The 12,068-nt window shown below is 42.1% G+C and overlaps 1 protein-coding gene across 10 annotated transcripts in view; it reads left to right on the top strand.

Annotated features, from left to right (window-relative positions):
• The window catches only part of TNRC6C (trinucleotide repeat containing adaptor 6C), a 101,884-nt gene that overhangs the window by 42,653 nt on the left and 47,163 nt on the right, over positions 1-12,068 (top strand). For all 10 annotated transcript variants that reach the window (XM_074555050.1, XM_074555047.1, XM_074555043.1 and 7 more), the window contains exon 4: positions 2,031-2,393. In XM_074555050.1, the coding sequence (XP_074411151.1) occupies positions 2,031-2,393 (363 nt within the window). The remainder of the gene's footprint in view (positions 1-2,030; positions 2,394-12,068) is intronic.

Here is a 12,068-nt window from a genome sequence, read left to right as displayed (position 1 = left end):
GTGGGGCCAGACAAATCCCAGCTCTGCTGGCATGGTGCCAGTGAGTGGTTTCCATTCTCTTGTCCTTTTCCTCCCGTTCCCTGGCATTCCCTGTCAGCTGCTGGCACCAGGGGGTGTGTGCTGGAGCAGCTCCCTGGCTGCCATGCTGGGTTATTTTTGGTTGATCAGCCTGTGTCTGCAGTGCTCTGGGTGAACCTTGTGGTAAATGACTTTGCAGAAATCCTGAGTCCTTCAGATCTCACTGGTTGTAAATGTTTGCATCTCTGTGATGGTGGTGGTAGTAGAGGTAAATGCTTACACTGCAGTACCAGTAGTAGCAGAAGCAATAGGAGCTAAAATAAACCCATTGCAATGAAGTCAGACTTATTTTCTTTCACGTGAATGATCTGTTTGTATTGTGGAAATAGAACAGTTTTCACATGCATGTTGAATATGCAGATTTGGTATTTGAAAATAATTACTCTGCAACCCACAGTACTTTCTATCTACTTTTTAAATTTCAAAGTAAGGATAAACTGTTTGTTTAGGTGACAAAGCTAAGGAAGGTTTGTTCTCTGCTCTTCAGGTATTAGTAGTACTTCAAATCTTTTAATATACTTTTTTGTTCAGACAGAACCACAGGTGAAAGTATTTAGGCTTCCAAAACAAATAGCTTGGAGAAGTGAGGTGCTGATGGCTCTGTCAGACTTCTTGGCGTATTTGACTTGGTCAAGTCCCTGCTTGTTTCGAAGCCACCCTGGGCATTCCCTTGGTGCTGATCACTGCTGCAGCTGTAGAAATTGTTCTGTTTTCTCGCTGTGTCAGAGCCTGGAGAGAGGCTGACTGTGGGTTTGTAGTGCCTGTGACAGAGTTCAAGCTACATTTGAATACTGTCCTTGGGCACTCCTGGGGAGGGTGCTGTGCAGGGCCAGCATTTGGGGGATGTTCCATGTGTGTCCCTTCCCACTCAGCATACTCTGTGACTGAATGAGCTGCAGTTTTGCACTTATTGGATGTAACTTGTGATGAAGAGAGTTTCTCTGGGTGACCAGAGAGCTGCTGCCAGGTGAGCTTTGCCAGGGCTGCCATCCCCCAGCACCATGCCCACTCCCTCCTGCCCCAGAGGGACCTGGCACTGCTGGTCACTGGTGCCAGGGGTGCAGGGTGGCCTGGCTGGCTCACTGCAGGCTGGGTTAGTGTGGGAGGCATCACAGGAATGCCCGGAGTGCAGATGTTGGTGGCTGGGATGTCCTAAGTGTCTGAATAAAGACCACAAGAAACCCAAAGTTAGTGTGAGTGCTGAATAAGCTGGTGGATCAGATCTTTTAGCTTGTTTGTTTGGGAGCTTATTAGAAGCTTGAAAATGTTTTCATGGATGTAGGCTCTGGCATTTGATGTTAATATTGGTGAGGTCACCCCCGGACTGAAAAAGGCAGTGGGGGCTCAAGGTGGGTGCAGCAGAAATGAGTGTTCTGTTCAATACTGTATTGTCAAAGCTTTCTTTTCTCCTCCCTCCTGTTTTAAACCATACAGATGATTTGTTTCAGTAGGGCATAAAAGCTTCAAGTACCATCACAGAGAGCAAACCTACACAAAAAGTAACACACTGCAAACTTCTCAATGGCAGTAAACCATCAGTTTACCTGTTAGTTAAAAACCAACCTGATAGCTTTTCAGATCCTAAACCAGTGATGTTTCTTTTTTTTCCCCCCTAGTGCCAGAACCTATTTAGACCAGTTTAATCCATCCCCAACCTGTTGGTACCGGTACCAGTACTACCAACAGCAGCAATGGCAAGCGTGTGTCTGCCAACAGGTGGATGGTGAATTTCAAAATTCAGGCAGCAGTCTGCTGTTTTAAACCATACAGATGATTTATTTCAGTAGGGCATAAAAGCTTCAAGTACCATCACAGAGAGCAAACCTACACAAAAAGTAACACACTGCCGACTCCCCAATGGCAGTAAACCATCAGTTTACCTGCTAGTTAAAAACCAACCTGATAGCTTTTCAGATCCTAAACCAATGATGTTTCTTTTTTTTCCCCTCTAGTGCCAGAACCTATTAAGACCAGTTTAAGCCAGCCCCAACCTGCCGGTACCGGTACCAGTACTTCCACCAGCACTCTCACCAACAGCAGCAATGGCAAGCGTGCGTCTGCCAACGGGCAGCAGCCTGCGGCGTCCCGCTACCTGCCCCGAGAGGTGCCTCCCCGCTTCCGCCAGCAGGAACAGAAGCAGCTCCTAAAGCGGGGGCAGCCACTGCCCACCGGGGCTCTCGGTGCCCCCGGCCCGGCGCCGGGCACGGCAGCAGCAGCGGGAGCCAGCCCTCCTCCTCCTCCTCCTCCTCCTCCTCCTCCTCAGCAGGGAGCAGCGGCACAGCAGCAGCAGCAGCATCCCGGCAAGGCGCAGCCAGGTAAGGGCGGGACCGGGGGAGCGGCTGCTGCAGCAGGGAGCTGCTTCCCCCACTGCTGAGATTGGTTTAAATGCCTTTTGAAAATTTTGTTCTAAAATTCCATTTTCAAATTTCGTCTTAAAATGCCTTTTGAAAATTTTGGTTTAAATGCCATTGGAAAATTTTGTTCTAAAATTCCATTTTCAAATTTCGTCTTAAAATGCCTTTTGAAAATTTTGTTTTAAATGCCATTGGAAAATTTTGTTCAAAATGCCATTTGAATATTTTCTGTTAAAGTGACATTTGAAAATTTTGTTTTACAATGCCATTTGAAAATTCTCGTTTTAAAAATGCCGTTTTCAAATTCTGATTTGAAATGCCAATTGAAAAACCTTAAGTTTAAAATTCCATTTGAAAATTTCATTTTATAACGCCATTTTGAAATTCCGATTTTAAAATGCCATTTTGAAATTCTGGTTTTAAAATGCCATTGAAAAATTTTGCTTTAAAAATCCATGTGGAAATTTCCTTTTAAAATGCCATTTTAAAATTCTGGTTTTAAGTGCCATTTTGAAATTTCGTTTTAAATTGTCATTGGAAAATTCTGGTCTTTAAATGCCATTGTAAAATTCTGGTCTTTAAGTGCCATTTTAAAATTTAGTTTTAAAATGCCATTTTAAAATTCTGGTCTTGAAATGCCATTTGAAAATTCCCTTTTTAAATGCCATTTGAAAATTCCAATTTTAAAATTCTGTTTTAGAATGGCATTTTTAAATTCCAGCTCGTATTCTTTCTCGTAACATCATCTTATTTGAGGATTACTTGTAATTCTTGGCCATATACTCATATTCTGACACAATGTGCCATTTCTGGCATCCACTTGTAAAATGTTTTTTTGTTTGTTCATGTGCTCAAAGCTGTGGGGTCTTCCTCCAGTTTGGTTTTTTCCCCCCTCGTGTTTCTTTGGTAGCTGTAATGGATCTTCAGGAAGTGTAAATATTTAGTGGTGATTCTTACAGAAGCATTGGTAATTTGGGTATTTACAGGTTCTATTTATCATTCTGATAATTTTAATGTTTCTTGAACAGTGTTTTGCAAGTTTGTAAATAAGGAGTAGTAACTTCACTTATGTTCTGTTGTGACATTTTTATACCTTTGTTTGGTTATGCTCTCAATTATTATTTTCACCTTAGGAAAAGAATAGCTTGGGAAAAGTAGTTGAGTGTCTTAGGCCTTTTTACCACTTCATTCTGTCCTTTGCAGGTCACAGAATGGTTTGAGTTGGAAGGGACTTTAGGGAACAGCTATTTCCAGCCCCCTGCCATGGGCAGGACACCTGCCATTGTCCCAGGTTGCACCAAACCCTGTCCAGCCTGGCCTTGGACGCTTCCAGGCATCCAAGGGCTTCTTTGGGCTTTCCCACCCTCACAGTGAAGAATTTAATCCCAATATCCCATTCAATGCTGCCCTGTGCTAGTGAGAAGCCATTCTCTTTGTCCTGTCCCTCCATCCTTTGTCCCCAGTCCCTCTCCAGCTCTCCTGGAGCCCCTTTAGGCATTCCCTGGAGCTCTCCCTGGAGCCTTCTCCTCTCCAGTGAGCACCCCCAGCTCTCCCAGCCTGGCCAGAGCAGAGGGGCTGCAGCCCTTGGAGCATCTCCAGGTCCTCCTCTGGATTCTCTCCTGCTCTCCATCCTCCTGATGCTGGGAGCCCCAGAGCTGGACACAGCACTGGAGGTGGCTGTCAGACAGACAGGCCTTTCTTTGGCTGTTGGAAATTGGATGCTGAGGAATAAATCTCTTCATTTTCCTGAAGCTGCTGATGGGAAATAAGAGCTCTCTTCAATGGTGTGAGCTTTGCAGTGAGGATGGGCTCGGTGCTGCACATCCCCTTTTCCATCTCTGCTTTGTGTGGATGTCAGGCAAAGCAGGGATTGTTCAGGCATACAGTTATCCATGGCTTAGCAAAGTGATCTGGACTAAATCATAAAGGAGGGGTTTGATATCTTGAATATTAGTCATGTCTGTGTGATCTCAAGTGTTGCTCATTATCACTCATTAGCACTGTCAAACATCACAAAATCTGGATCTGAACTGTCTGCAGTTTTTCCCTTTGGGCATTAGTGAATCTTTCGCTGTTTTTGCTGCTGAGCAGAACTACAACAGAGAAAATTCTTTGGTGTTGTCCTTAGAAGTTTTAGTTAGATAAGAGAATAATCTCTCTCTGAAATTACAGCTTCTATGGTTATTGAAATACATTTGAAAATATCACTCAGCTGCTCCCCAGAAACCTAAAACTGAACAGACAAAATGAAACAATTTATTATTTATTAAAGTGGTTCTTTTTTAGGAAGGGTAGAGATTCTGCTTCTGTATTCTCAAGTATTTGGCTTTAGTGAGATAAAAAGTAATCATTTCCCAGCAGTTCTCTAACTTTTCTGACAGCAATCTTCCCTGCAAATCCCAATTCATCAGGGATGGTTCTGACATTCTTGGCTTCTTCTGGATTGGGAAATGTTTGTTAACTGTCAGACTAATGTTCTGTGGCAGAGATATGTTTATTATTTTATTATCAGAGCTCTGGAACCATAGAAATCATAACATATTCTGAGCTGGAAGGAACCCTCAAGGATCACCCAGTGCAGCCCCTGGCCCTGCCCAGACCCCCCAACAACCCCACCCTGGGCCTCCCTGGCAGCCTTGGGGCTGTGCCCATTCCTGGGGAGCCTGGGCAGTGCCCAGCACTCTCTGGGGGGGAAAAACCTTTCCCTAAAATCCATCCCAACCTCCTCTGGCACAGCTCCAGCCATTCCCTCAGCTCCTGGGGAGCTGAGATTGGAGCTGCCCCTCTCATCTTTATTTATGTGGCACATTCAGAGCAGCCAACTGCAGTGGCTCAGGCTGCCTGAGGGTCAGGAGGTTTCTTCCAGGCATCCTTGTAGATGGATCTGAAGCATCTGTGTTTGAGTTTAATGAAACAAAGGCCACTGTAAATCATAACATAACTCATAAAAGAACTTTCCTTGTAAGAGTGTAGTACGAGCTGTCTGGCTTTGATCTTGCCAGATGCATTTCTACCTTGAGGCTTTTTTTTTCCCAATTCCTATTTTAACTTGCTGTATGTGTAGTATTGGCAACCCTCAGCAGATGTTTTACACTGTTGAATTTGTTCAGGGGGTTTTATTTTTTTGCTTCTTTTATGTTACCATTGGAAAAATTCAGAGGACAGTCAAGGTTAGTAGAAATGAGAGGAAAAGAAACAGTGCAGCTGCTTTTCAGCTTCATTTTATATGATTGCCCCAAACAAGTTAGCCAAGATCAAACTCTTTGTAAAAGTGTTACTTGGCATCATAATCATGGAATGGTTTGGGCTGAAGGAACCTTAAAGCTCATCTCAAAAACTGGGACACCTCCCACCAGACCAGCTTGCTCCAAGCCCTGTCCAACCTGGCACCAGTGTCCCACCACCTTTAGAGTGAAGAATTTCTTCCTAATATTTCACCTAAACCTACCCTTCTTCAGCTTACAGCCATTCTCTGTGTGCTGTCCCTCCACCCCTTGTCCCAGGTCCCTCTCCAGCTCTCCTGGAGCCCTTCAGGCTCTGGAAGGGGCTCTGAGCTCTCCCTGGAGTCCTCTCCAGGTGAACATTCACAGCTCTCCCAGCCTGGCTCCAGAGCAGAGGCATTTCCATGGCCTCCTCTGACCTTACTACTCTCTGAGTAAATAATTTCTCCCTCACTTCAAATCTAAAGCTGCAGTTTTAATTGCTCAGTAGCAGTTTGTCCATAGAGTCACAATTGTCCTGTTGCTCTTTACTCTGTAAAGTCCAAACAAAAATTTCAAAGGCACCACAAAATCTGCAGCCTTTGGAACAAGATCTTAAACAAGCTAAATCTTGGCTACCTTTTGTCTGCTGACACAAGGTGGAGATTTCTTTTGGAGAATGAAATGTTTGGAGATTTCAGTGCTGCCCTTTTGCACTCAGAAAGAACTTGCTGAATTCTGGAGCTCACGTAGTTCTTTCCAGCAGGTGGAGCATCAGCTCATTTACTGACTGAAGGCACAGGAGGAAAAAAGAAATGTCCAGCTCAGCTTATAATGACAGCAGCTCTGTGCCTGGCTGCCCTGGGAGGCCAAGGGAGGAGTATCTCTCTCCTGAGAGACCTTTGTAGCCATGAATTGCACATATCCACAGTCTTACCCTCATACAGGCTTCTGTTTTCATCTTGTCGAGCATAAAGAGGAAAGAAGTAGGAAAAGTATCCAGGCAAGGCCAAAGCCTTTTTATCACAGCTGTTGGGGTTTGAGTGACTGTTAGATTTAGAAAAAAATAGGGAATTCTGTATCCTATAAACATGAAGATTTTCCCAGAAATCTTCAACTGGTGTGTTTTTGTGAATATGAAAATGAAGAATTTTAAACAGGAGAATTCTCACAAAGAAATTCTTTATTGAAAATAAGTTTTTTGCCATGCTCCTCTTAGCATCAGTAGGAACTGTTTTCCTTTAAATGTCTGGCTCTGGCTCCCTGAGTATTTCATTTACTAAAGAGTCTTTGCAGGTAGAAGTTCTCTGGGGAAATGATGGGAAGGAAAAAAAAAATCAACCTGTCCAGAAGAGTCAGTGTAGGTACCTGAGCCATGTGTGAAGAGGAATTTTGTCTGCTTGAACAGCACCTGCAGTGGGAGAGAAATCCCTGCAGGGGCATGATGGAGACATGCCCAGGGTGTAAAGGCAGAGATGGAGCAGTGCTCAGGGCATTATTGGGCATCTCCAGGGTATAAAGGCAGAGATGGAGCAGTGCTCAGGGCATTATTGGACATCCTTACGGTATGAAGGCAGAGATGGAGCAGTGCTCAGGGCATTATTGGCCATACCCAGGGGTAAAGAAGCAGTGCTCAGAGCTCCCTCCCTGTCCTGCCCAGAGCCCCTCAGACCTGGGCTGGCTTCTTTAGGCTCATCACAAACCACAGCAGCACATTTTAATGGATGATCTGGTGTAATCAAAGTGTCAGGATTGTCCTACATGAGCATCTTGTACCCAGAAGATTTTTGATGTAAGTTCATGTCTGTAGCTTTTCTTGTTACAGCTTCATATCCCTTCAGAGTTAATTTGTAACTATGCCTCCATGCTCCTTTCAGGCCTTATTTATAACTACCCAGGTACAAGGAATACTGTTAGAGAGTCACTGCCAGTCTCTCCATTCTAACAATCACACTATTTTATCTCTTTATTCTCTTATCAGCAGCCCCTGTTATCTACTGCCTCGGCCTATCCAAAACACTTATCAGAATTTAACTGCAATGTCATGAATTAAAAAGGATGTTCTGCCAATGTTAGGCGAGTGGGAATTAATGGCCACTAATATATTCTTTGTCAGGTTTATCACCTGGAAGTATCAGTGAAGTGGAAGAGAGTAGGGATTTTTTGTTTCTCTCTTAAGGTAATCTATAAAACATTAACCAGACAAACTGTTATGAAATGAAAACGTTTCAAATTGCATAGAATATTTTAGAAATCTTACCCCTTGAAAAACAGTCTTTTATTCATTGTTAACAATTATGGGACTGTTTTCTGAAGTACTTTGGAGTAGAATAGTTACTTGTCTGGAATGTCTGTGTTGAGCCACAGAGCTTGTTCTTGACCTGCCCCCTCTGTAATCCTTTCAGGATTACACTGAAAGAAAGCTGTATCTCTAATTTATGAGCAGTGTTCTATTATCTAGTCCTTGTTGTTATTTTTAAAGTTGTGACTCTCTATCTCTTCCCACTTTGTCATCTAACTCCACCAAACAGGTGAGTAAATAACTTCCCTCATTAAGGTGTGAGGCATTTTCCTATTCATTGAATTATTGGAATGATCCTTTGCCACGTGATCTAAAAGAATTAGGATCATTTCTGGAAGCTACCATGGGAGATTAAAAATAACAAGTGATAGAGATTTCTTAGTTTCTTTACAAATGATGAATTTTATATGGGAGTTTCCAGGCAACCAGTGTGTTTGATGATTATTAGAGCAGAGATCAAAAGAAGTAATCAGTTCTCCAAGACATCTTTGACTTCCCTGAAATTCAGCAATGTGAAATCACCATCTGTCAACTCAAAAGCAACCTGCAGGAGTCAGGGTGGAACTTGTGCCCATCTTTTTATTGGCAAATAGGTTATTTTGCAGTGCAGATCCACATTATCTATTTCTAAAGTCCAGAAAGAAATAAGAGCAAATAACTCCTGCAGTAAATCAAAATGAGTAAACACACCAGTGTTGTGGGAACTCGAGTTACACTCTTAATTTCTTCTATCTGTTGTTTGTTGTGAAGTGAGAATTTGACAGCAGTTAGAAACAGAGATATATTTTCCATGTGTGGGCTGATGCCAGATTTTGTGCTGAACTTTGTTCTTCTTTTCTCTGGAGCTGGAAGGTTTATTTTGTGTTTGAAGGTTTCTTTAGCTGCAGTTGAGAGATTGATGCTGATGGCATGGTGTGGTGTGCACCTTGAAGTGGGCAGCTGGAAATTGCTGAGTGCTCTTCTGTGAGGTGAACTCTTCTTGTAATCCCTTTGTATTAACTTTCATTTTATTAGTTTTTTAGGAAGCAAGATTAAAACATGCTGCTTACTGTTAAAGTCATGTCTGACAATACTCATTCACAGCTCCAATCCTTTAACTGCAGTTACTTCAGAATTCCCTCAGAATTTTATTTGGTTGTAAAATCAAATTTGGAGAGAAGTTTTCCAGAAAGATTATCATGTTTCAGTCAATATGGTTGGAAAACACTGATAAGCTTTGACATACAATTGTTTCATCACATCCAGCAAAGTGATGAGACCTTTCTGCTAAAGTCATGCTTGAAGAATTCAGCTTGAGCACTTCAGCTCATTGTGATTTGTGAGGGCTGTAGGTAAGGCTTGCATGCCAAAGCAGTTCTGAAATATATTAATAAATTTAATTTCAAAAGTCTGAAATAAGATTTTACTTGATCTCCTGGAGGCATTGCAAACAGGCTGAGCCTTGACAAACAAAGCACATGTGAAAAGTGCTTTTATGGAAATGATTTGCTGAACTTTACCTCTTTGGGCTCATATTCTGCAATTCCATTAGCAGTATATCTTTGCTGGCAAAACATTACTGTGTTTTTTGCTTTTAGTTGGAAAGTTACACAATTAAAACCAGAGACTTTTAAAATGGATTTATTCTGGATTTCCCAGAGCAGAGTTTTTAATCTGTAATAGTTAAAACACTAAAAGCTTTAAAGTAGAAATTAGGTAATATTAATTCACTGTGTTTGCACACTTCCTATGTATATAATTTCACACTTTATATAGAAAATACAATAGAGCTGCAATCCTTACTCTCCTCTGTTTGCCATGATTTGCAGAGCAGTCCCCTGTACATGACTGTCCATACATTTCTGTAATGTGGCTGTGGAAGATTTCTCCTACTGCTGGGATCAAAACATGGGAAAAATCACCAGAATTTGGCAAATGCTGGTTATTTAAAAATTTTAAATATTACCAGAAATTTGAAAAATTACCAGAATCAAGAATTTGGCTTGATTGCATTTTTTGCCACTAGTGCCAGGTGTAGGTTCAGACAAAAGGAAGTTAAAACACCACACAAGGCCATAAATGTAGCAGATAACACTGATAAGGGATCTAACCCATGGCTCTGTCTCCTAGGTGAGGAACATTTTCTAAACTTTTCAGACATTTTCAAACTTTTCAAACATTTTTAAACTTTTCAAACTTTTCAAACATTTTCAATGGATGCCCTATATAAGTACTTATCACTTATCAGTGAGAGGAAAGTTGTGGGAAGTGAGTCTCAGCTACTTAAGAGTTTTGTCTCCATTAAAATTTTCAAAAACTCCTTTTAATGCTTGGAATACAAGAAAATGGCAATCTCCTAGCCCAAATATGGGCATTAGGAATGAAAAATGGTAAAAACTCATCAGTAAACTAATCTTTGGAACAAATTTTTCTGCATTGTGGATGTTATTTGACATCAGGCAGCAGAGCATGAAAAATAAATCTGCTGCTTCAAATCTCTTTGACAGCGATTAGAATTTTGCACAGGGAGAAAGAAAAATAGAAATCTGTGGAAGGATAAATAACTGAGGTGCTTTTGTAGTTTTGCTGTCCTCTATTTCAAAGAGTGGGGCTGTACAAAAACCTGGCTTTTGCTTCAGGAGCTGCAGCTCTTGTCCAGCTTCACTGTGGATGGCTGTGCTGCAGGGCCAGCCAGGGACAGAACTGCCCTGCTGAGGTGCCTGTGAGGGAAAAAAAGGTCAGAAAAAGCCTGGCAAGGTGGTCAAATGTGCAGGTGGCAGCTTCTGATAGAGTATGTGAAGAGACCAAGTAGCAGGAGCTGTCCTGATGGTGGAGAAGTAAAAGGTACAACACAACTCAAGTCACAGTGATCAGGGATAGGAAGGAGTTTAGTCCTTGGGAAGAGGAGAAAGTCCCAGGTGCACACTCAGGTCATGTGAAAATTACAGGAAACCTGAATTTTTACAGCTTAGGAATTATATATAATTATACTAGGAAGAAATAAAGACATTTGTAGCAGTTTGGAGGGGAAAAAGCCCCAAAGAACAAAAAGCAAAATCTTTCATGAGTGAGTCAGTAGTAAGAGCAAGGGCAGTGGGACAGAGGGAACCACTGATGGGTGGCATCAGGAATACTTTAAATACCTTTCTCCTTCACCTGTAAACTTAGAACTAAAGCTGGAGTGAGTTAGAGACTTCAGGAAATAAGAGTTTCCAGTTGTCTGGAAATAATGACATGTCATCTTGTGCATCATTCATCATGGACAGACTGAGCAGAGGAGGGATTGGAGCAGTGTGGTCACTTTAAGAGTGTGAAAACTACAAAAGAGAAAAAAGCCAACCCATGTAAAGAGGTGAGAAGATAGAACTTGAGGAAGTGTAAATCAGCCAGAGTAACTGTTAGAATGATCCTAGGGGGGAAAAAACCCCAAAGCAGCCATTTCTGTGCATGTTGAACTTTTCAGGAGAGAAATGCAGTCACTGGGGATTGTGGAGAGTAGGTTATACCAAAGGGGATGGTTAAACAACAGCCTTCAATAAATTTTTGGTTGAGACCAACTGGAGAAGAGTGCTAGGTAACAGAAAGGCAAAATTACAGTATGGAATACTGGTGATACAACTGGATAGCTGGGTAAGAAATAAAGAAATATAAAATTTCTTTATTTTGGCCAGAGCAGCTGTGTACCCAAATACAGATGTGTGGGTCTCACAGTGCAAAAACAGGTCTGGTCACAGGGTAAGCTTGATTAATGTGTTAAAAAGAGAACAGAGCCTGAGGGATAGAGGCAGCACTGTTCCTGAGGGACATGTGGGTAAGGCCTCTGAACTTTCCAGCTGGAGGTAGAAAGAACCACTTGGAAGAAGCAGAGGAATGCAACAGGAATGGGTAGAAATCCTGGAGAAAAGCCTTGCAAAGAAGGAAGGAATCAGAGCCCCTCATTGAAAGGAAGATTGGAATTATAAATGCTGAGATACTTAAATGGCTGCTGCAGGGAAGGAAATTATACTTTCTGTGTGCCTGTGAGGGATCAGATAAAAAATTATGGGCTAAACTTTCAACAAGGAAGATTGAGGGGGGACATTAGGAAAATCCTGCTGTTATGAAAGCAATCTTGAGAAGTGAGATAAAGCACTTGGGAATGTGCAGGCTCCATTT

This window comes from Zonotrichia albicollis, chromosome 19 (genome assembly GCF_047830755.1).
Source record: "Zonotrichia albicollis isolate bZonAlb1 chromosome 19, bZonAlb1.hap1, whole genome shotgun sequence".
NCBI classification, from domain to species: Eukaryota; Metazoa; Chordata; class Aves; order Passeriformes; family Passerellidae; genus Zonotrichia; species Zonotrichia albicollis.
This window is presented reverse-complemented; position numbering and strand designations above follow the sequence as displayed.